Source organism: Antechinus flavipes, chromosome 4 (genome assembly GCF_016432865.1).
Source record: "Antechinus flavipes isolate AdamAnt ecotype Samford, QLD, Australia chromosome 4, AdamAnt_v2, whole genome shotgun sequence".
Classification (NCBI taxonomy): domain Eukaryota; kingdom Metazoa; phylum Chordata; class Mammalia; order Dasyuromorphia; family Dasyuridae; genus Antechinus; species Antechinus flavipes.
The window spans coordinates 449,436,264-449,461,911 of record NC_067401.1 but is presented as its reverse complement, the minus strand read 5'-3'; the positions used below and the strand labels follow the sequence as shown (position 1 = coordinate 449,461,911).

The following is a 25,648-nucleotide window of genomic DNA, read 5'->3' as shown; positions in this document are numbered from 1 at the left end:
AACAGAAGAACAAACAGAAGCAAAAAAGAGAAGAGAGGAGAGGAGGAGAAACAGCACATAGAGGAGCTGAGAGAAAAAAGAAACAGGAAAGCATTTGCGAACAAGCCTTGGGAAACAGGTATGAGTTACTTCCAAGTTTTGTCTTATCTTGTTATATCTTTTCTCTTGAATGATTTTCTGAGTTTGTCAAGGATTCAAACCCAGTGAGAAGGGGCAAAGGGTAGCCTGAATAGGATATATATGCTTGATACTGATTTATCCAAACAGTATCCTCTGGCCTTAGCTACTTATTCAAAAGTCTAACAGTGGAGCTTGGCTTTTGTTCTAGAGACTCATTCTGAAATTCATTTCTCTAAAAACAGTGGGAAGTGCTGAGGTTGGCCAGTCTGTTCCACAGCCATTCCTCAGAAGACAGAGGGGGGAAAGCTTAAAGAAAAAAGGACAGAGCTGTGACATGGGAAACTTGGCTTCTGGTCCTAGTCCTGTCTCCTTTAGTTTTCTGATTCAGGATAAGTTCTTTAACTTCTAGGAGCCATGGTTTTCTCATTAGAAAAAGTAGAAATGAAATGATATGTGTGTACAAGCATGGGATGGGACCACATCATTTCGTGGGATCTCTTATAGATGTGGAATCAGTTCTCAGCCTAGTGGAGTGGAAACTACATTAGAACTGTATTTGTCATGCCTGTAGAGCCTGGTTCTCTGTCACCTAGGCAATCTTCTTGGCAGGGTAATTTATTCTTATTGGAAAAAGACAAAATCTATAAAGTTTGCAAAGACCCTTAAGTTGACATCAGCTGAGAAATTATCTTATTTACGTGAAGTCAGCACTTTGTTATTGTGCCCAGTGCACAGATGAGGAACCTGAGGTGCAGAAACATAAGGTGTGTGGTTACCCACAGGGCTGTGTAGCTGACAGGATATAAGTTCAGTTTCTCCTGATTCTAGGTCCAGCCCTATATGTCCTTGATAAGCTCCATGTTAGGGGATGGCACATCTTGTCATTTTTCCTTTTCCTTTTTTGACCCAAAATATCCAGGTGCTGGCCATGTTAAATTCAAGAGAAATAAGCATAGTCTTCTTGCACTTTATCACAATATCTAATGAGAACTATATTATATGATGAGTTCAAGATTGATATAGAAGATATCTCTTTGTTTGATAAAGTGAAGGATGCCATGATCCAGCTTCTGGATGATCCCAAGAGTAAATATTTACAGAATATCTACATTGCACCAGAAACTCAGAGGAAACATCAACAAACCAGGCAGAAAGAAATTCTGGAAATCCTGGGAGACAGACAGGGAAGGTGACTGTCCCCACTCCTGGACACTTGGCTCCCAGAAATGATAGCAAAGAGCTTTACAGATCTACAACTTGTGTAAAAGCTGGCTTCAATGCCGGGCTCTGGGCCGAGGGTCTCCCTTAACTGGAGGAACTGGGGATGGCCAGGGTCTTATCGGAACAGCCACTGAGAGACTGGTTCTGCCTTCCTGTGCCAAGGGCAGAATTTCAGATTCTTGTTCCCTATTTAAAAAATTGATTTTTTTGGCTTGGAACTAAGGTTTCTTTGGTATAATTATCTCTTAGGGATGAAAGTCCCTCTACCAATGTAGGTCCAAAACTGTTCTGCAATTTGTAATCAATCTTAGAAAGATCCATGGACCATTGGCAGGTTATATGATTTATCTATAGTTAAATAGCCAGGCTATGTCAGAATTTTTTCTGTCAGAAAGTATTTCTTCTTGATTCCCACACCAATTCTATCGACTCTCCCAGGATGCTAGTGATCAAATCCATGCCACAGTCAAACCAAGGAGCTCTGTGGTGTCCATAAATTCAGAGGACAAAACAGGAGTCAGGAAATAGAAATTGAATTGGACCTCTCCAGTGGGGTGGGAGAAGGGAGATATGGACAGAAATCACCTCAAAGTCACTCAGGAAACACTAAAAAGAGACCAGGCACTAATTAAAAACTATCTCAAAGCAGTTGCCCCCAATACTGTCCTACATTATTCTTACCTCACACCACCTCGTGACCATGGCCACTGTGGACAGGGGCCAACATCATGCAAAAGGATATGATTGTTCCACCACAGAGAAACTTCCAGAATGGGACTTTCAGATTGGAAATATTTTCTCGAGGTGCTTAAGAATGCTCTAGGGATCAAGAATAAAGGCTTGATCAAGGCAGCTCAGTGGTGAAGGGGATAGAATTCTGGGCCAAGAGTCAGGAAGACCTGTGTCTATGAGGATCTGCCTCAGCTTCCTCATCTGTAAGAAAGGACATATTCATTGTACTTATCTCCCAGGCTTGTTGTGAGGATAAAATTACATTTATAAAGAGCTTTATATCTCTTAAAGCACTACACAAAGTTACTACAAAGCACTACAAAGGTTATTATTCCCATCACCATTATTAATATCATTATTATTTGTCCCCTCAAGATCTGTGAACCTAAAAATAAAATGTCACAAATACAGAACAGTCTCTCTTCTGCTGTTGCTAATTTATAACTCAACTAGGCTGTCTCAGTTGAGGATTATGTAAATTCTGGATCTTGATTGCTGTCTAAGGGGCTCCTCTGCATTTACAGGTGACCATGGCATCCGTAGTACCTATGGAGGCCCCCATATGTCTGGTAGAAAACCGAGATCGAAAACTAACAGTAAACCCCAAAGCCCTTCAGATTCTAACTTCCATCGACAAGCCAATGGTGGTGGTAGCTATTGTTGGACTGTACCGTACTGGAAAGTCCTACCTGATGAACAGGCTGGCAGGAAAGAACTCAGGTAAGTGGAGACTCTGGGAGTCTGTCTTTGCAGGATTTTATACCATAGGGTTAGAGTTGCTAGAGACATGTCTGAGACCTAATGAAGGTAGGTATCATTCTCTGTGGCCTTCCAGTCAGTCAACAAGCATTTATTAAGTGCCTACTGTGTTTTAGAAACTATGCTAAGTGCCAAGAAGACAAAGAAATGAAAATTCATGTTGTTCACTACTTATGTGATTCTGGGCAAAGATCATTGTGTCTCTCTGGGGCTGAGTTTCTTCAGTTATAAAGAGAGGGAGGGTAAGGGCAGCTAGGTGGTTCAGTGAATAGAGAGCAACAACTCTGAAGTCAGGAGAATCTGAGTTCAAATCTGAACTCAGACATTTAATATTTCCTTACTGTGTGACCCTGGGTAAATCACTTAATCCCAATTGCCTCTGCAAAAAAAAAAAAAAAAAATAGAGAGGGGCCGGAGTTAATTAAACATCCCCTGTGGTCTCTTCTTAGCTCCCAGTTGATGATTCTATGAAAGCAATCAATATGCTCTGATTAATCGCAGGAGTAACTGATAACTACCTTGTCACACCAACATAATACAGAGCAGAAGCCATAACCCTGTATAGATTCCATCTGTACTCATTTGTTTGCATGTTGTCTTCTCCCTATTAGACTGTGAACTTCTTTGAGAGCAGAACACCTTTGAGAGGAAGTATTATATGTCTGAGGCCAGATTTGAACTCAGGTTCTCCTGACTTCAGAGTTGTTGCTCTCTATTCACTGAACCACCTAGCTGCCCTTACCCTCCCTCTCTTTATAACTGAAGAAACTCAGCCCCAGAGAGACACAGTGATATTTGCCCAGAATCACATAAGTAATGAACAACATAGGCAAGATTTGAACCCAGACTCTATCACTCTCCTGCGAGGGCTTTCTGCACTATAATACAGTGGGGCTTGTGTTCTGAAATGTTTTTGGAATTGACTTAGTTTGTTGCTATATTCAAAGGGAGCTCTGAAAAATATCTACAAACTTATCTTCAGAATCTTCTCACTCTCCCTTTCTTCCTATTAAAACATGAATATTTATTAAGCAATACACATCAAGTACTATGCTAAGAGTTGATAACAATATGAAATCAAAACAATCCCTGCTCTCAAGAAGCTCATATTATAATGAGCTTAATAATATAATAAAACACATACTATCATTATAATATAAGCACAAGGTTTCAACTTGAAGTCACAGAAAGATCCATTAACGAGGGGATCAGCAGAAAATCACATAGTTATGCATCTTGTTTATTGTCTCTTTCATGTTTAAAATCACCTTTGTAGAACTATTGTCAAAACCAAGGATTGTTTGCGGTGGGGGGAGGTCTTCAATTGCTAATGTGACACCTGAAGAAATGGAAACCAAAGGGCCTGCAGAGTCAGTAGTTGGACCTAATGGTTTGTTCTTCTGGACCATGGCTGCCTGGGGTGGGCTGGAGTTAGCACTGGTGTCCAGGAGAAAGAGGATGCTGTTGTTTCCAGGGCTCTAAGACTTACCTGCTGCTAATAGGTAATACCAATAAGTGGCTGTCAGTCAGCTGCTGGTGATGGTGACAGGGATGGTTTATCCCTATTTCCAAGGATTTAATCCCCAGGATAATGGCAGCAATGGTCAGATTTAGGAGTAGAGGATAAGGATGTTACTCTTCCTAGTGGTTTTGGGAGAGAGGATTTGAGCTACCTCTACAAGGTCTGCTGGGAGGTGTTGATAATATGGAGGTAGAAATTTGACCCACCTGGGGGACTTCTTTTCCATAAGATGAGAGTTTTATTCCTCTATAATCCACATTTGGATTTGTGGGCCAGACTGTCAAGAGGGATCATGGTCTAGAGCACACTGCTCTTCACAAGTAGGTTTACTTACCCTAATGTGACAGAGAGTCAGCAGTTATGTTAGTGATAGCTAAGACAATAGCTCTTTTCATCTTATATGTGTGTTTGTATATACATACATGTATATATACACACATACACACATATATGCGTATAAGATTCTTGATTTGGAGTCACAATTCTGGGTCTAAATAGACTATTTCTGAACCCTACCAAAATCCCATTAATTATTCTCATGGACTTGGGTGGAATTACTTTTCATTTTTATTTTATTATTTCTATATTTTCTCTCATAATTTTCGATAAGATATGGTTGGTAAAGGACTTTTCTTCTGTCAATTGCTATGAAAATATAATCTTCCATCCATATTAATTCTTTTATAATGCAACATTTAAAACTTTAAATCATTGATGTATGGTATATAATATGCTGTAATATGTCTCCATTTCTCACAAAATTAGTATCCCTCTCTGGTGAGACTCCCTTTCTACCAAGGCTCCCTACAAAAAGAAAAAAACATTCAGGGTTGCAAGATATTTAAACAAGTTTCCATCTCACAGGAGTTACATCACTGGCCAGGACCATTCACAAAATATCATCTGAGTTCATTTAGCACTGAATGTTTTCAGTGCCAAAATGTTTTCAGTGCTCTCTCTCTCTCTCTTTCTTCATCAACCTAGGTAGCAAGAAGATCATTGCCAGGCTTTTCTGGAATTAACTTTTTATAAGCAGCCACCACTGATGCCCCCCCCACCAAATAATAATACACTATCCCATCAAATTTTAGCATGTTGTCATGTCTTACCATCCAACTTCCCCCTTCCTGGATTTCTCTCAGGAAATTGGCAACGTTCCCTGCTATCAGGAAGCCCTCATAAGAAGTCCAGTTGTATTATTCTCTTCCCAAAAAACTCTCTTAAGACCTTACATTCCTCTAAAATATTTGTAAAGACCCTTGAGTCATGCCTCCACATAGTGAGCAGGATTCCCACGGCAGCATCCTTTGTAGGGGTCCAAACCTACAAGAGCTGGGTATCTCTAGTGCTGACACTCAAATCTAACAAATAATTGTTCAAGGTTCCTCTACGCTCATCCTGCTTTGCTACTGGCAAAGGTCAGGTTCAAGTTGGTCTTTCAATGACTGAAGAAAGTATAGTACTCAATAATAACATTTAAAATACTACAAATAATATTGTAAATAAGTACCTATAAAACAATGCATCTCAAAATCTAAATGACAGAAAATAGTGAAAAATAAGATGATTTTCCTCAAGAGGAAAGCATTTGGGGTAACCAGGGAATTAAGAAGAACTACCACCTTTCTGGAAACTTGCAGTTTATGGGCATACTGGACACATCTTCAAAGGAGATAGAATGCTGAATCCAGAGTCAGAACCCAAGTTCTACTGTGGAATTGGACATTGACTCACCATGTGATTCTGGGCAAGTCACTTGTGCTAAGTTTGCCTCATTTTCTCCAAATGTAAAATGGATGCAATGAAAGCATTTATGTTACACAGCTGTCACCAGAATCAAATCAGATGATTTTTGTGAATTGCTTAGCACGGTGCCTTGTACATTGTAGGTGTTTCATAAATGCCTTCTGCTTCTGCTTCCAACCTCCATTTAGAGACAGTTGGTTCATTGCAGGGGATCCAGCCTCTGCAGGGGGTCCAGGGGGCTGAGCAGGAAGAATAGGATCAAAATCAAAGGAAAGCAGGAGTCGTGGGATAGTTTGAGTGAGGAACTAATGGAAGTGATGCTCCCACTTCTCTCAGGCTCCTTCAGGCTTTATTTTTGTACTATATCATGATCATATACTTTTCTTTGGGTCGACATAGTCTTCAGACATGTGTCTGACTTATTGACCTTTATGTGTTACTACATTTGACATTTAATATTTGAGTAAGTTTTTTATGGTTGTGTTAATTATTGATTACATTACGTGAAGCCAATAATGAAAGATAAATGTTACACAAGCTTAAATGTCAGTGAATTTTGTTAGTTTACTTTATGTCTTCTTTGTCAATCCTATGGATTGTTTGATTCCTCTATTTCCCTGACTTGGAACCGTGTATATAGGCATTTAGGGCAATTCCTAGTTAGACTTTAACTATCTTTTGGTTCCTAGACATACTGATCTTTTCTGAGACTAAATTGGGAAACATTATTATTTCTTGGATCTTTGGATTCTTTCCAATAGTGATAATGCTTTCCATAGTATTCTCTCCTTTACCATTTGTCTCAGTGAGAGATTAGTTTTATTTGGACAGAATATGCATGTGGAACATTTCTAGTTAACTTGCCCAAAATCCCCTTGTCACCAGAATTTTTAGATAATGTTTAGTGCTGTAATCAAGCCAATTATAAATAACATAGGAAATAGTAGTCCACTAATGAGAATCATAGAAGGACATGTTGTTCCTGCGTGAGTGCTGTGCACAACTGATCTCAGTGCTGGGCTTTGCCAACCAGCTTAGAGATTGTGGCTCCCAACAGTTCATGCCAAGGGCACCTTTAGGAACAATTCAGAATGAAACTGAAACTGGCCTGATTCTAGGAACTCTCTCATTTCTGGGTTGTGTGTGTGCTGAGAGGCCGGGGAGGGTGTAACTGCTCTGTGCTTCCTGCAGAATAGAGACTTCGACTTCCCATGGAGATCAGCTATTCCCAGTCACTTCCAGGTTTAGAAAGTTACCTGAGGGCTGGATGGGGGAAGGGCACACAGCCATTCAATGACCTGCTTAGCCTCCTGCAGCTATCCTGCATCCTTGGTCCATCAGGAGCAAGTGCTTCCTTGTACTCTGCTAACACTCCCATGATGCTTTCCTCTCAGCTATTCTATTCTCTATACTCAGCTTTCCGGAGTTGGTCTAAACTTTTTGCAGCCTTGGGTGTGGCTGATACTGTTAAGGAACATGATGTTTCTCAAATCTGAGCTCAGACACTTAACACTTCCTGGCTGTGTGACTCTGGGCAAGTCACTTAACCCCAACTGCCTCAGCAAAAAAAAAAAAAAGGAACATGATGTTTCTGTGCACAGCAGAAGCTGCCACTGATCTTGTTTACCAATTTTACCATAAATCTTACCCCACAAGTCTAATCTCCCAGCTCTGGGTGAACTGAATGCAGACAGTCCTCTGGCCCCAGCTGCTCATACTGGGTAATGTGGGACGGGGAAGCAGGAAGACATGAGTGTGAAAGCTGCTTCCTGGCTGTGTGACCCTGGGCTACACATTTTACAACCTCTGTCCTCCCTTAGTCTCCATTTCTTCCTCTATGAAACAGAGACAAAAGAAACACACAGTTCACAGGATTACTGTGAAGATGGAATGAGAAAACACACATGGAACTGATGCGGTTTAGATTTGGGGAACCCAAATGAAATTAGGGTTTCTGGTGGTCAGGGAGTTAAATAAGGTCTAGTGGCGGCACAAGGGTAGGGAGTTCTGCCTTTCTGGCGGTGCAGAGGTCCTATGTAAAGGAATTTACAGACCCAAAAACCTAGATTGATAAAAGAGGTTTATTATGGGGATTGGAAATAAGGTTAAAGTCTGGTTAAGGAAATAAGTGAGAGTAAAGAGGCACTGGAAACAGTATTCCAGTGGGCAGAAGCTCCTTGGGGTGCCAAGCATGGCATAGCTGGCATGTTTGGAACCTCTGCAACAAGAGGATTTGAGTTTGGCTCTTTTTATAATGAGAGATTTAGCTAAAGGGGCCCAGGGGTGGGGTCCCAAGTTGGCTCAGATCTGGTGGGGGCTGGGACAAGCCTGGATCTCCTATTGGAATTCAAAGGAGTGCTTTTGACCAGGATTTGTGCATCAAAGGTCCTAGCTTTCAGGAGGAGCTGGGAGTAATCTGACTCATAAATCAATCAGAAAGGATCACAAATCAGTTTCTTAAAGGGACCACAACCCACTTCAGAATGTGCTACATAAATGCTAGATATCTTACTTCTTCTTTCCTCATTGAGGAGGTTTCCCTGAGCTCTCTTTTAAGAGTTTGTTGCAGTCTCTGGACCTTCTACCTCCACTGGGCCCTCATGTCTCCCCCTTCCCTTTCAGGTTTTGCCCTGGGTGCTACTGTGCAGTCTGAGACAAAGGGCATCTGGATGTGGTGTGTTCTTCACCCTCTCAAACAGGATCATATCTTAGTTCTGCTTGATACCGAGGGCCTTGGAGATGTGGAAAAGGTAAAAACAGTGACATTCTGCTCACTTGATTCTGTGTGACCTAAAAAGGAATAACCTCCTACATGGGACACAAAATGTATTGCACGAATGCTTGTGCAAGGAATATGTGGGGTGATTGAGCCAGATGGGTCTTGGGCTGAGGCTGAGACACTCTGAGCAAGAAGGCCAAGTTATGTAAACACATATGACCTATCCCAGGATCTACCACTCTCATCATAGCGAGGACTTCCCAAACTTTTTTTCCAACTGCAGAAATAGACCAAAAGAAATTGGCCAAAAATCCCAAAATGAAGTTACACTGGACCTCAGGTTAGACTGGTTGTCTGGGAACCCCATTTTCTACAGGAGGTTCCCCTTTTTTAAGCTTCTGAAATCCCCCTTCTGAACCTCTTCCTACAAGCTATAAAATCACCACTGAATAAAAAATGATCAATCCACCAAATAGCAAGTACTTGCTAAGAATCTACTCCCTACTACATTCAGAGGACAAAAGTACCAAAGTCACACAGTCCCCAACTTCAAACAGCAGCCAGCAGATCTAGTGGCTAGAGTGCTGGACTTGGGGTCAGAAAGATCTGAGTTTAATTCTGCTTCAAGCATTCATGTGTTGTGTCATGCTGAAAAAGTCACCTGACCCCTCTGCAACTCAGTTTCCTTATTTTTAAAATGGGGATAAGAATAGCACCTACATTCTTTGGTCATTGTTAGGCTCAAGTAAACTTTTGCAAAGGTTATATCCAAATGCAAAGCAATGCACAGATGTGAGCTATTGGCTGGATATATAAAAAGCCAGGGAAACTGATAATTTCAAATTCTATTTGAGATTTCTATTCTCATTCTATAAGCATTCTATAACATTTGATTGCTTTATTTTATGTGTATATGTTTGTTCTTATAGGTTTTTGCAAGGGTCCCACCTTTTCTCTGAGGTAAAAGAGCTGAAATTGCTGGCTAGAGGATGGGATATGAATGGAACCATCTCTATGGGTGGCTCAGCTGTACATGCTGAGGCCCCAAACTCCTTAGCATTCGATTCCTTGCCAATTTTCCCTTCTCCCTCCCAAGGTCCACATTCATGGGCAGAATCTCAAGGAGAAATTGTGAATTCTTATGAGCAAAGGTCCTAGGATCCTCCCCAGGAGGATTATGACAATGCCAAGTCAATTCAATACAAATTTATTCAGCAACTACTATGTACCAAGCACACTGTGCCAAGTACTAAAGATACAAATTAGAAAAAGAAGGTTACAAACTAATGGATGAGGATAAAAGGAAGCTGAAATAAGGGAGAGGAAAAGGGGAGTTCCTGTGCAGGGCACAATATTGCATGGAATCAAAACCTGCTGACCTGTAGACCTGCTGATAGAAAATGAATAGTTCCCTGGATAGTTCTGATCTAAGTCCCTCTAAAAGAAGGCTTTGGAAGAGCTTGCTACTATACCCTCCAGTCCTCCAGTCAGAGGGAAGAGGCAACTGAGGCAGTTGAGAAGGTGTGAAGAATCACAAATTCGGTCAACCAGCAAGTTGATCAGCTTCTCTTGGGAGAGACATGATGGGCATGGTAGTCCCTGGGGTCCAAACCTCTGTCATAAAATGGAAAGATTTACTGTCAAAATCTTTTCCCTTAGCAATGAAAAAATAGCTTTTTAGAAGATTAAAAAAATCCCCTCAGAACCCTAAGATAACTCTCATTCTGGTTGCCCTTGGCAATTTTTTGTCCTTTACTCTTTCTCCTCACACCCATAGCCTACAAGAAGATTTCTCCATGTTTCCAAAGTTCAATAATAACTCAGTAAAGTGTTCTTTGGTACCACTCAAAGTTCTTTAACTAATAGAATCCATATTCTAAGTACAGATGGAATCAAGAGCCTCTCCTCCCCACATCTATGATCTCATCTTGCCTATCATGACTTTTAGAGCACATGAAAATGGAGAAGTATTGTGTCCTGCTTTCTGGAGCCCCCACGCTGGGGTTATTAAAATATCCTGCTTTCTAGAGCCCCCAAGTTAGGGTGACAAAATGTACCATTGCTTTCTAGAGCCCCACACCAGGGTGATTAAAAGATACTTTTCTAGTGAAGAAGTGATGAGGTGGAACTCCCGAGTTATGGTGAAAAAATGGAGTCCCTTTATTTCAAGGACTTTCCCCTTTATATAATGTAACAAAAACAATACCGTGCACATAAATAACTTGCTATTGTATGTAATTTGCCCCCTGGTATCACTCTTCCAGCTGGTATCACTTTGCTTCAATGTCCACTGAGGTTGTCATGACCCCCTGACTTCTCAGGAAGGCTGAGACCCCTGAGGGGAGATGGGGAGGGAAGCAGACATTGTCAGCAGGTTCTCTCTGGGCTGAAGGGTCTTATACCTTACCCCACTGACTGTGACCCTCTAGAGAGAGGGGAAGGGGAAGAGGAATGAACATCACAGATAAGCAACTTTCCCATACAAAAAGAGAAATCAGGTAGATCCCAATTGGTACTGGGTACACACCTTAAGTGCTGCCAATCAGTCTTTATTGCTACAACTCTCATGGTCCATCTGGGAGCTACAATCTCTTACACATACAAAGAGACACATGCACACACACACACACACACACACACACACACAAACATACATAAATCAGAAAGGTTGAATAATGGACTCACTGATATAATCTGTTTCACAGGGTGACTCCATGAATGATTCATGGATCTTCTCCCTGGCCATCCTGCTCAGCAGCACTTTTGTGTACAACAGCATGAACACCATCAACCATCAGGCCTTGGAACAGATGCAGTATCCTTTCAGAACATCTTTGACTATCTTCAATTCTAATTCTCTCTCATCAGGATAGATGATAAACTACTCACACTTTAGGAGCTGTCATCATGAATTAATTTGCCCAGAAATATCTGTCATTAGGTGGTCAACTTTCTTGGGCCAATTTTCCCAAACTAGAATGACTGATACTTGGATGCTAGTCTGACAGTAAGTAAATAAGTAAGATTTCATAATTGAAATCTTGGATGGGGCTCAGTTAAGTTTGCAATAATACTTAAGTTTTCCATTTTCACACTGAAGAATTCTGAAATGTCCTGAACATTTTATCTTTCCCTCTGCCATATCATTGTCAAGCTTCTTCTTCTCTACTCTTCCTCATCTCACATTATTCATATTTCTTCATAAATCTAGCTACATAGATAGAAATACACAGATATGTGTGTGTATAGGCCTATATTCATGTATATGGTATAATAGTTTGTATATTATCTCTTTCATTAGAATATGAGCTCCTTGAGAGCAGAGACATGTTTTTATCTTAATTTTTTATATCTGTCACTTAAAACATCTTTCTGATGCATAGTAAACATTTAATAAATGCTTCTTGACTGTCTGGTTCATTACAAGACCTTGTGTTCTATTATTATACCAAACAGAAAATAGGTTGAGCCTTGGGAACTCACCAAGGTGATTAAAGAAGCATCAAATTGATCAGAGACTTCCCCAAAAAGCTCCCTTTCCTGTTTTGTGATTGAATTCACATAAGGAGAGAAGGACAGGAGAGGGAGAGAATGTCTAAGGCTCAGTGGAGGGAAGAGAGGATCCGATAATTAGAACTGAGAACTAAGGGTGCTGGTGGATGTTTCCTTTTCCTTATTGATAATCTTAGCTATGTAACAGAGCTGACAGAACTAATCAAGATTAAATCCTCACCTAAAGCTGCTAGAGAAGACTCAGCAGAGTTTGTGGGCTTCTTCCCAGACTTTGTGTGGGCAGTGCGGGATTTCACCCTGGAGCTTAAGATTGATGGATGTCCCATAACCTCAGATCAGTACCTGGAAAATGCCTTGAAACTCATCAAAGGTAATTTATTAGAAAAAAAGTTTGGGCACATAAGTGGCCCTGGACAGTACAGGGTAACTGACACAAAATGTTGTTTTTCTTTGGAGTTTAGATGCTGATTCCTAAAGCTTTTTTTTTTTTGATTCTCATGGATTATTAAAAGGGAGGCTTAAAGCTATAAAGGTATATAAGCTTTGTTGAGAGTCAGTTTATATCTTTTTTGTAGCTCCAGAATTTCCATAATCTAATGACCTCTCACCCAGTAGAATAGATCCTGACATAACTAACTTTTGCCAACTTCTTGATGGATTGGTATCCGTCTTACAAACTTACAAACAAACTTACAAACGAACTTACAAAAGAAGGAAAATGTTTGTATATTCCCTGCAGTTGGTTGGTGAACATGGAATTTCATAAAAGGGAATGACAGAATTTCAAAGATTATTTTATTTAGTCTGGGACACAGCTTGAGGAATTCATCCTCTCTACTGACAGAATACACCTTGTTCATAACCAACAAAACTAGATAGCTATGTCCTTGAGAAGCCCTGTCCTACATCAAAAGAGGAATGACATTTGAAGTCAGAAGCCCCGAGTTCAGGTTACATCTTTGGTGCTTGCTGCCCAGGTGACTTTGGGCAAGTCACCTCATACTTCTGGACCTCAGTTTCTTTATGTATAAAATGAATAGTTGGGAATCCAAGATCTAAAAAAAATATAATAATAAATAATATAAAAGCAAAAACAATCAACTAGCTAATTAGAAGGGGGGTTCTCCTTGAGAATTCGAGAGAAATACTGGCTTTATTTCTCTCAAATATATCTTACTTATCCTAAAGATTTCTGATCGAATGCAGATTGCTCTAATAACTTTTCTTTTTCTAATATACTTTATAATAGGTTATAAATCTTAATATACAAACTTCTAATTATATACTATTAGGTGGGGATGCTAATCTCACTGGAAATGTCTTTAAATCGTGCTTGACAATAAACTCCTTCAATTACAATCAAAAATCATTAATTATATATTGACTTTACACAAGGGACTGGGCTAGGTGTTCAGCATATAGGGAAAAAATGCCTACCCTCAAAAAGTTTATATGCTAGAAGGTAAAAAATAAGTCAGTAAAAAGCAAGCATATATAGAATGAATGTGGGAAACTAGGGAGACAAAAAGGAATAATGGACCAAAGGGATCATCAAAGGCTTCTGTAAGAGATATTGTCAAAACAGAAGGCTACAGAAAATTATATGTTCCAAGGGGAAGAGGTGATGGGAAGAAAAGTCTAGACATATGAACTCCTTGGCCATTAATATGCAAATGAGTAATGGAATGTCATATAGAGAGAATAGGAGGGCCAGTGTGGCTGAATTAGAGGATGTAAAGAGAATAATATGAATTCAATCTAGGATTATAACTAGGTTGTAATAGCAAAGCATCATGTTTGCATTTCGTTTCAGAGGCACTAAAGAAGCCACTACAGCTAGCTTCTTGAGCCATACAATGTCATAATCAGACTTGTCCATCCAAAGTATCAGATTGGCAAGAGATATTATAAGAACAGAACCAGAAACTAACGATATAGAGGGGGAAAGGAAGTGTAGAGAATGACTTCTGAGATAGTTGCATCTCAATGACTAATTCTGTTTATAATGGTACAATTATTAGCTTCAAACAAAAAGCATCTCCTTTTATTAATCTGGGAGCCTGACCTTAGTCTTCAAGTTTTGCATCTTGTTCATATTAGGGAGCCACAATTCTCTTTTTACATTATCTATAATTACTCTGGTAATTTGCCAAGTTCTCCCTAATCTTAGCTCAACTATGAATCTGCGAGAGATTCAATTCAAATTTAGGGCAAATCTATTTTCTCTCCATGTTTTTAGGTGTCTCCACTGATTAACAAAATATTTTATTAGCCTGATAAGAAGTGAGTTGTTTTTGATTCCTAATAATCTATCCCTAAATCACTTCTAGTTTTAAAAATTCTGTGCCTATCATTCTGCCTTAGGATTGGATACATGAAGACTTGGATATAGTAATTGCCAGGCTTGAGCATCTTCATCACCCCTTATCCCAGGCCTATGCCTTACCACAATTTCTATTTTCCTATCTCAGGCAATCACCCCAAAGTTGAAAGGTCTAACCTTCCACGAGAGTGCATCAGAAAATTCTTTCCAAAACGGAAGTGTTTTATATTTGACTGTCCAATATATGATAAGAAACTCTTAACCTGTCTTCAAAATGTCCAAGAAAGCCAGCTGGAGCCTGCATTCAAGAGTCAGACAGACAACTTCTGCTCATACATCTTTTCCAATGCAAAACCCAAGATCCTCAGTGGTGGCATCATGGTTAATGGGAACCGTGAGTTGTTGGTTTTTTTTTTTTTTTTTTTTAGCTCCACTGAATATTTGATGGGGATTGGATACGTGTTCTTTGTTTCTTTGTATGTGTACAGGTATTGTAAGATATTTGTTTTCATCTCCTTCTTGTTTCCCTGGATTTCAGTTTAAAAATCCCCGAGAATATGCACTCTGAGACAATGCTAATGATATTTGGCAGAGAATAAACTAGATTAAACTGAATTAGAGAGGTGCCACAAGTAGAAAGAAAGGTAATTGCTTTAATTCTCTGAAGATAAAGTAAATGGATTTAGAAGAGTATAAACCAGTGACTTGGACTTCTATTTTTGAGAATATTCTAGAACTCATTATGAAGGGGATAGTTTGTAAGCACTAAGAAAAGGACATCACTAAAATCCAGCAGATTAAGCAAATTTCCTCGTTGGACACTGTAACTGGATTGATGATCATAAGAAACAATGTCAATTTAGGATAGTGAGATTTCAACAGAATATATATCAATGTATCATGCTATGATTATGAGAATGATACAAAAGAGATGGCGATACTCTTAGGCAGATTCAGAATATATTAAATGACCAGATCCCCAAAACAGCCCTAAATGACTTGAGGTCTAATTGAAGGGAATTCTATAATGCCATGCCTAAAAGTTTTAGAACATCCTCAATAATATTGACAGAATTATTAAAAATGCCAATAGAATAATAACATAATGTGCATATGGCACAGAAGGATAACTAATACAATCAATGAATTAAACAAGATACATTGTTATCCTGGCAGAATCACATAGTGACTCCAAATGAATGATGAAACCTATTGAGAAGTGCAAAGTTTTCCATTTGCTTTAACTAGAGAATAGGGGAGATAGAGATAGAAAACAGTTCTTGGGGGAAAACCTCAAGAATTATACTGATTAACAAGTCACTATCAGTCAATAGTCTCAAATACAAAGTTATTCAAGCCTTCATTGTCAAGAATGAATGAAGTATTCGGATCCAGTCAGGCCACATCTGGAATTCTGTGATCAGTTCTAAGCATCTCGCTTTAGGAAAGACATATATGTCCAAAACAGTTCAGGAAGAAGGTACCTAAAATCAGTGAAAAGACTGAACAAGCCCTTGGAATAAAGCTTACATCCAATTGCTTGACCCCAGAAGTCAAAATTAAGAGAAATGCATACTTTGCCAAAAGGCATATTTAGGTGTGAAAAAATTTTAGATTTCCTAACCATTTTAATTGTTTGAAAAAATAGAAGAGGCCACATTGAGTTATCCTGCTCTCCCCTTTAGTCGAGATTAATTGTTCTTGGAAGCCACTAGCTAAGAATATTATCAAAGAGATCCTTGCCCAGATATAGGTTCTACTAGCTAAGTAACACTTGGATCAATTTGAATGAAGGTTGCTCTTTGTCTCATCTTGAACATCAGGGTTGGGAAGGCTGCTGGAGACCTATGTGAAGACAATCTCTAGTGGTGACGTTCCCTGCCTGGAGAATGCCGTGTTGTCTTTGGCTCAAATTGAGAATTCAGCGGCTGTGCAAAAAGCTGCACAGCATTATATGGAGCAGATGGCCCTGAAGGTGGACTTCCCCACAGAAACTCTCCAGGACCTGCTAAAAGTACATACAGAGTGTGAGAAGGAAGCTCTCTCAATTTTCATGAAGCATTCTTTCAAGGATGAGAACCAGAAGTTTCAGAAGGAATTGGTGGTATGTTCTCTCCATCATTTATCCTTCTCCTTTTACTTCGTTTTTCTGCGTGAAACTTAGAGACTGGTCAGACACTTTCCACTTTTTTTTTGATCTGTATTCCCAGTCCATAACAGAAGAACCTGTTCTCTCCAAAGAGCTAGAGGCAAGAAGGCCCAAATCGCACTTGCCATGAAAAGATGCTCCCTCTTGTGATACATTGAAATTGATTAGTTCTTAGGAACCAAAACACCACCCACTCACATATTTTCTAAATAGGTGGCATTAGAGCTCCCTCAGAGCTCAGTGCAGTTTTTCTGGAGTTCACAGACTTACACATCTCTATATGTACACCTCCCCATGCCTAGCAACCTGAGATTCTTTTCAGGAACTTCTCCTGCCAGTCCAAATAAATGCTCGGTCTTACTCAGCCTGGTAGCTCTCCCTTGCTTTAGCCCAAGGCAGAATCATTCTTATGGACATTCAAGACCAGCAGGGACATGTGGGATGTAATCACCTCACTTGGAGGGTAAAGACTGTGGGCTCCAAAGAGGAGAGTGACCTGGATAAAGAGTAGCAGATTTAAAACCAGAGCCTAAGTATCTTAGTTCCCCGAATTCAGAATTTGAAGTTTTATTCTCCTTCACTACACATCTTTCCAAAAAAGAAAAGCAGATACACCTTTTCTTGACAGTTTCTTGAGAATATCACTCCCTTTTCTAAACAGTTTCTTGAGAATATCACTCCCTTGCCAATAAAATAGGGAATAAAATAACCTTTGAGGCAACATGTCAATATCTTCTGTTATTATTATTACTGTTAATGTCTCATCCTTTTCTCTGCTTTTTTTCTGTTTCATTGGCAGCAAATCTTAGAAACCAAGAAGGATGATTTCATACATAAAAATGAAGAAATATCAACCAAATATTGTCAAACTCAGCTTGACCACCTCTCACAGTCCCTAAGAGAAGCTATTTCTAAAGGCACCTTCTCTGTATCAGGAGGTTACAATCTCTACAAGAAAAAAAAGGACGAAATAATAAACAATTATCGTCAAGTGCCCAGGAAAGGGCTAAAGGTGAGGAAAAACCTGGAGGCCAGGAGTTACAAAAAGGGTTCCACTGTTTCCACTGGGTGTTGGAGCAGTGACTGTCTCCTACCAATAACACTCAAAGAGGAAAAAATCTAGACTGTCTTGGACTTTTTAATTCACATCTCAACTAGAAGTTCTTGACAGAAATCCCTTTTTCCTGCCTAGAGAATAAACTGTGCAATTTAGAACCCTAAGAGGCCAGGGCTAATGCAGGCTGGCCTAGTACCTCAAGTTCAAGCTTGCAATGAAATGTGATATCCACAGCTGGACCTCCTTGTGGCCTGGCCTGTATTCACTGACCAGTAGGTCACATCAGTGGTCTCTGTTTATTCTCCTGAGATAAGCATGTTTCAAAGATGTTTTCAATATCTTAAAAAAAAAAAAAAAAGAATGATCCAATCTATATAGCAGATATCATTCCCCAACTTAGTCTGGGGATAATTATGTATGTCTGTCTTTTATGGTTGTCCAGGCAGATGAGGTCCTCCAAAGGTCTCTACAGTCATTGGCAGTGACAGAAGATTCCATCCTGCAGACAGATCAAGCTCTCACTGAACAAGAGAAGGCCTTGCAAGGTAAACAGAACAGGGCTTTGATGATCTAGTCATACAGGGGATTGTGTAGGTTTGGAACAAAATTCTGCATAATGGCCTCATTATGACATGAACATTTTCCTGAAATACTTGGGATTTCTTTTTCTCTACTGTTCCATTCTCTGTGAGATTTGCAAACAACAGTTGCGATTATGATCAGTAGGTAAGAGAGGCTGCTCCCTCAGACATTTTCAGCTCTATTTTTCTCATTCTAATATAGAAAAAAGGAATTTAGGAATTTTAAGTCTCTTTTTCATAATCAGTTTGGGTTCTAAGTTCAGGAGAAAATACACGTGTATTTCCTGCTCGGTGCCCTTCAATGAGTCCCTACTACTTGGAGGTAACTCCAGAATCAGATATAAACTCTTCCTTAATATTTAAGAATCTTCATAAGTTAGCCCATTCTTATCTTTACTGCTTGTGAAAACTTATTACCCTCCATGTATGACATTTTTCAGCAGGACCAACTTACTTGCAGTTCCTCTATCATAGGAAAACATCTCTGATCTCTAGGCCTTTCCACTAACTGTCCCTATGCAATAATGCTCTGCCTCATACCTCAGCTAACATCCTACCTTCTTCAAAAGGCCTTTTCTCATCCCTCCAGCTTTTAAAACCAACTTTTTTATTCATATTTTCTTCCATTATCTCTCTTTCTGTCTTTCATCAGAATAATTATTTGGATACTCTTTCTTCCCTTAATATAGGAGTTATTACTCCTTTAGCAAAAATTGTTTTTACCTCTTTTTTGGAAGGGGAGGGAGTCTCTCAAGTGTTTGACACAGTGCCTGGCCCCTAGGAAGCACTTAAAAATTCTTGCTGACTGACAAGAAATGAATTCTAGTCATATCTGATTTAAATTTTTAATGTTTCCCATCCCATCAAAAAGCTGAACAGTTCAAAAGAGAAGCAGCTGAAAAGGAAAAGTTGTTGTTGAAACAGAAACAAATTGAAATGCAGCAAAATATGGAAGCTCAGCAGAGAACTTTTGAAGAAAACATCATCCAATTGAAAAGAAAGATGGAAGAAGAAAGGTATAAGATCTTGGAAGAACAGAATAGGATCCTGGACTCTAAGCTAAAGGTACGGGGAGATTGGGATTAATGGCTATGCTTGGGAGGTTAACACACTACCATCACAGGAAATAGGTGGCCAAACAAACAGGGAAGGCAGATTTGCCTACTTGTGTATCAGCATGACGGAGAGCAAAGGATTCTGGACTTTTCATCAGAAGCTCTAGGTTTGAGCCCTTTTCTCCTCCCCATCCTTAGTTTTCTCACCTGTAATAGAGGATCACTAATGTCTGCCTCACTGAGTGTACATTATTGTTGTATCCATCCACTGAATTTTGTGTCACTCATAGAGCACCCCCAATTCTCCCAATAAGTTGCCCAGGCAAGTCTATATGAAGCTCAAGTTATTCTTCAACTCCTTATCCTATAAAATTCAAAGTTTTCAAGGCCCTACCAAAGCCTGTGTTTTTCTAGTCAACCAGAAGACACAATTAGTTCAAAGCAAAGACCTAATGCCCAGAAGCTTTTCTGCTGCCTCCCATTTATACATGTGCTAAGTTGTGAGCACATAGTCATCAGTCTAGAGAACATCCCTTAGTGCTTTTTCTCCCATAGGAGATCCATGAATCACCTCTTAGCTTTCATTGGAATGGGCCTTTTCTCCCCAGTAGAAGACTCCAGAACCTAAAGATCAAACTCTCTGAAACAAAGCTCCAGGGCCATCCCAACTACCTTGTGCATTTAGGTTTAAATAATTATTTATTATTTTATTTCTTCTATTTATTCCTTATTCTATTTCCTGATCAGCAATCTACAGTAATATCTCTGCCAAGATCCTCTCTGTCTTGAAGTCAAAAAGTCCTGGCTTAACTTCCATTGCTGAATCTGTCACAGAAAGAATTTGCTAAGGCATACCTTTCTGAAAATTGTAGAGGGCTAAGTTCAAGGACCCCCATAGTGTGTCTTTGGCTCTTTCCTGCAAATGTAAGAGAGTGAGCGGGTCCAGTGACCTCATTGCTATTAGTAACTGCAGCAACGCTTACTACTAGTATCTACTAGTACAATCAGCACCACTCTGCAGGCTCAGAGAAACCCTGGGGGCCATGGAAAGCTTAAATGACTTGTCCTCAGCCACACAGATAGGATGGGATGTATCAGAAGTTTAATTTAGGTCTTCCTGGCTCTAAAGTTCTCACTAATGTCACTCTGCTTTATACAATTGAATGCTAAGATAGGTACAATGGGGCAAATGTAAGCTCAAGAAACAAGACTATTTGTTCTGCAAAAAACTCCATTCCTACTATTTTGTATATAACTGTGATAGCAAAAAGCTTCCCCTAACAACTGTTTAACAAAATTAAAAAAAAAAAAGACTTGAAAACCACCGTGTCATGAACCTTTATGGTCCAATGATAAGGACTTTTAAGCCCATAACACAGAGAGGGAAACCTCAAAGGGAACTAGATTAGATTTTCCAACATTTCACCTGCTTCTGATGAATCCCTTAAATTCCCATCAAAGGCTTTCTGTCCTCAAAAAAGATCCTAAAAAAATCCAAACTGGGTGTGATTTCATAGTAATCCTAAGGACCATGGATAATGCAAGTTGACTGCCGAGACCCCTGAGGTTTGAGCTGCTAGAATGATATCAAGTATCCCAAACTGAGTCAATTGTACCCTCCTACCTGAGCCCCAAACTGTTGAGTTCTAGAGGAAGAACATATCCAGTAGCTGACCTTGTTTTCTTAGGACCATAATCAATAGGTCCCTACCCAAAGAATCATAGGATAGAGGAGGTCCTGCCTAAACACATGGAATAACTAGCCAGGCTTATAGAGCAAATATTCATCCACATTCATTTCACTGTTGATCAGAGGGCCAAGCCTCCTTGAAGTTGACCTGAAGCCATATTAAGTCACTCTCTAGATAGCATTTTGTGCCTCTTTTTTTTAAACATGTGGGCCACTTGAATAGGAATTGAGAATAATGCTGAAGATGAGAGCTAGCATTTTATGTGTCACTGTAAGGGTTAAAATGCAAACATTTCACAACAAAATGGGGAACTGGGGGCTATTATAGGTTAAAGAACATGACTCCAGTCACAGCTAGTAAGGATCAAAGACAGGATTCATACTCAGGTATCCCTCATTCCAAGTCCAGCCTTGTATGATCAAGCTCCCTCCTCATTTAGGACCATGATTCCAACACAAGTTCAGCTGTTACAGACTTGAGCATTTAGATTCAGCTCTAGTCTCCAATAGTGGGGAAGTACCAAGTCATTGCAGAGAAGGACTAATCTCTAACTGGTCTTTCTCACCGCCCAGGAATGTCTCCTGAGGAGACATCCCTACTGCTTTCCCCCTTCTTCTAACCTACTTAAGCAGTAGAAATATATAGAAACCCAAAGTGCAATGCTGATATCCTATTGTTTTCTCTTAGGAACAAAAACGACTGTTGGAGGAAGGATTTCATGAGAAAGCTGAAGAGATGAACACACAGATGGAGAATCTACAAAAACAGATGAGGGAGGCTGAGGATAAAAAGTCCTCCTGGTGGTCTTCAGCTTTAGATATTTTTAGCATTGGACTGATGGTTGTCTTACCTGGTGCAAGAGAACTCATTGGAGTGGGGTTAAATGCATTGAACAGATTTTTCAAATGACCAATGAATTTCAGTTTCTCAAAAAAGTTAAAGAAAATATTTGTTCCACCTAATGAAATATGGCACTGATACCTTATAATATGTGTTAATGTATGAATGGGTGTATGTTCCCTGCTTCTAATTCATGTAAATATTTAAAAATAAAGCAGATGCTCACTATGTAAGATAAAGGACAAGGGAGACAATTCACACTAAAGCATCCATTTCCTCAGTATAAATGAGATGAGATATCATCCAACTAAATGAAAGATTTTTATTCTTTAGGTAAATGATCTGAAAGGCAGGAAACTTCAGTTTCTCCCCTTCTATTCAATGGCTCAGAGGATTTAGAGCTAGAGGAGCCTGGAAAAGCATGAAATCTAACTTCCTTATTTTTACTTATGGCTCCTTGGTGGTACAATAAGTGGAGAGGACTGGAAGACCTGAGGTGAAATCTAACAGCAGGCAAGGACTGTATATAAGCTGAAGGACCCTAAGAAAAATAAACCTATCTGTGCCTTAGTTTCCTCATCCCCAAAATGAGGGAAATCATAGCACCTATGTCATGAGGATAAAATGAGTGTAACACTTTGAAGACTCAAAGTGCTATGTAAATGCTAGCTCTTAATATGAAACTCCAGGGCACAGAGATAATAGTGATTTGTCCAAAGTCATACAGAAGATGGAACTTGAAGTGAGGTTTCTTGTCTCCAAACCTGATCTGGCAACCATGGAAGCAGGTTCCAACTTCTCTTCAGAGATGATAAAACATAAATTTGTCCCTTATGCTTCTTGAGATTTTTAAAAGTGCAAGTAGAATAGTTTTTTTTTTAATTTTGAAACCCTCATTTATATTTTGAAATAGAAATATTTATGTGGTATCATATGTTATATGTTTTCATTCTATGGTTGAAGATTTAAACTCAAATGCCTTACTACCTGTATGATGTAGAACAAAGCACTTAACCAGCCTCACTTTCCTTCTCTGTAAAATAACCATGCTGAACGAAATGGTCTCAAGTCTCTTCCAATTCTAAATCCTATTGCTTTTTGGAAATATTAGAGGGTCTCAGAATCTTCTCTCTACTGTTGTCCAGAAGATATTAACATGTTCTAATCTTAAAGACCTCATTTCCAAAATATTTAGAGAATTGATTTTATAAGAAATCAAGCCATTTTCCAATTGATAAATGGTCAAAGGTTATGAACAATTTTCGGATAAAGAAATTGAAACTATTTCTACTCATATGAAAAGGTGTTCCAAATCATTATTGATCAGAGAAAGGTAAATTAAGACACCTTTCAGATTGGCTAAGATGACAGGAAAAGATAATGACGAATGTTGGAAGGGATGGGGGAAAACTGGGACACTGATCATTGTTGGTGGAGTTGTGAACAGATCCAACCATTTTGGAGAACAATTTAGGACTATACTCAAAAAGTTATCAAACTGTGCACACCCTTTGATCTAGCAATGTTACTACTGAGTTTATATCCCAAAGAGATACTAAAGAAGGGAAAGGGACCCATATGTGCAAAAATCTTTGTGGCAGCCCTTTTTATATTGGCTAGAAACTGGAAATTAAATGGATGCCCATCATTTGAAGAATGGCTGAATAAATTGTGGTATAGAAATGTTGTGGAATATTATTGTTCTATAAGAAATGGCCAGCAGGATAAATACAGAGAGGCTTGGAGAGACTTATGTGAACTGATGATGAGTGAAGTGAGCAGAACCAGGAGATAATTATACATTTCAACAATAATACTATATGAGGATCAATTCTGATGAAAGTGGCTCTCTTCAACAAAGGATCCAAATCAGTTCCAAACTGATCTGTAATGAACAGAACCAGCCGCACGCACCCTGGTGTGGCAAATGAGTGTGGACCACAACATAAAATTTCCACTCTTTTTGTTATTGTTTCCTTGCATTTTGGTTTTTCTTCTCAGATTATTTTTGCCTTCTTTCTAAATCTGATTTTTCTTGTGCAGCAAGATAACTATAGAAATATGTATACCTATATTGTGTTTAACATATACTTTAACATATCTAACATGTATGGGACTACCTGTCATCTAAGGGAGGGAGTGGGGGGAAGCAAGGGAAAAGTTGGAACAGAAGGTTTTGCAAGGGTTAGCGTTGAAAAATTAACGATGTATATGTTTTGTCAATGAAAAGCTATAACAAAAAAATTTTCTAATCTTATAATTGTTTTATTGGATACAATTGCTTAACATTTGATAACTTAATATAGGTTTTTAGATGTGACCAATATACAATGCCAATGTTGAGATACATGATTTTTATTTATTTGTGTGTGTATGTGTATGTGTGTGTATAAAGTAATTTGGAAGCAAATTCAACTAAATTAAAATCACCAGCCTGTTCTCCCCAGGACTAGGAGGATAGTGCATAGTGGAAAGAGTCTCTTTCTTTTTCTGTCCCCTTCCTTCCTTTTTTGACTGCAGCAGAGATATATGAATGAAGTGATGAAAGAGAAAAAGAAAATACATTCAGTTCAGTGAAATTTGTTATTTGAAATATGACAGTAAAAGCAGTTTTAAAGGAGCTTTAATCAAAGACCCTTAAAGGAATATATAAATTGTAATCTATTCACACTGACAATGTTAACAGAAGATTTAAGAGTTGGAGAACTTTAGGAAAACATAAAAGCAGTTGGCAGCTACTTTAAAAATTCTGGTAGCAAAAGCAAAAATGCTTTTGCATTATGGAGAATCAGTCTTCTGGAGGTCCACTCAGTAAAAATTGACACTTAACCCTTTCCTGTCTCACAAAAGAGAAAAGGTTTGTATGAATTGGAAAATAACCGAGTGGTAATTCAAGTTGATTAGAACATATAATTAAAATTTAGAGAATCTCATAAACTAAAATGAAGTCAATTTTAAAATAACTTTTGTAAGTGATATGAATTTTAAAATTGGAAACACCATGTTAATTTACATGAGACTCCTATTCATTTTTGAGACCCCTATTCATTTTTTGGTAGATTCTGTTCTATCTGAATTTTATTACTTATCTTGTTTTCTCCCTAAAACAAAAGGGATACTTATTTAAAGGAAGGGGAAAGGTGAGACCCTCCCTGAGAACTTCCAAAGCTGCAACAACCTCAGGACATAATAAAATGAACAACTAAAAGAAGATGGAAACTATATTTTTTCAACCTTGCCAACTTCTGCTTTAATAATATTTTAAAATGTAATTTAGGGATAGGTATTTTCACCTTTGCTAGAAAATTATTTGGTTATTATTTATGAAAATTCTAAGATTGTTAACTAATTATTTGAGATTGTTGTCATTATATAAAAACCTACAACTGATCATTACTGTATTGAAACAAGAGGAATGAGGTAAAAGATTTATCAGTTCTGCTTCATGAGGGTGTGCAGCATCCTTTGACCCATCACACAGCAGGGGAAATATCAAACAGTACAGCTGATAGCTGGGTGGGCAGGTAGGAACAGCAAACTCAGTCTCTTCTCTGGGGTTTCTGTCTCTGTCAATTTCCTTAATTTGTTAGCTTGTGAGTTTTCTTTAAACTATTAGAGTG

The 25,648-nt window shown here is 38.9% G+C and overlaps 1 protein-coding gene across 2 annotated transcripts; it reads left to right on the top strand.

Annotated features, from left to right (window-relative positions):
- LOC127563097 (guanylate-binding protein 4-like) lies at nucleotides 1-24,502 on the top strand. Of its 2 annotated transcripts, XM_051999333.1 has the most exons (11): nucleotides 1-118; nucleotides 2,598-2,793; nucleotides 8,723-8,850; nucleotides 11,525-11,634; nucleotides 12,509-12,702; nucleotides 14,804-15,049; nucleotides 16,479-16,759; nucleotides 17,604-17,816; nucleotides 18,304-18,406; nucleotides 19,314-19,507; nucleotides 21,876-24,502. In XM_051999333.1, the coding sequence occupies exons 2-11, from the start codon at nucleotides 2,604-2,606 to the stop codon at nucleotides 22,095-22,097; spliced, it is 1,881 nt and encodes a 626-aa protein (XP_051855293.1). In that variant the 5' UTR covers nucleotides 1-118; nucleotides 2,598-2,603; the 3' UTR covers nucleotides 22,098-24,502. The 2 variants fall into 2 exon arrangements, with proteins under 2 accessions (XP_051855293.1, XP_051855294.1); XM_051999334.1 differs by lacking the exons at nucleotides 1-118; nucleotides 2,598-2,793; nucleotides 8,723-8,850 and adding an exon at nucleotides 10,398-10,822.
- The last annotated feature ends 1,146 nt before the right edge of the window (nucleotides 24,503-25,648 follow it).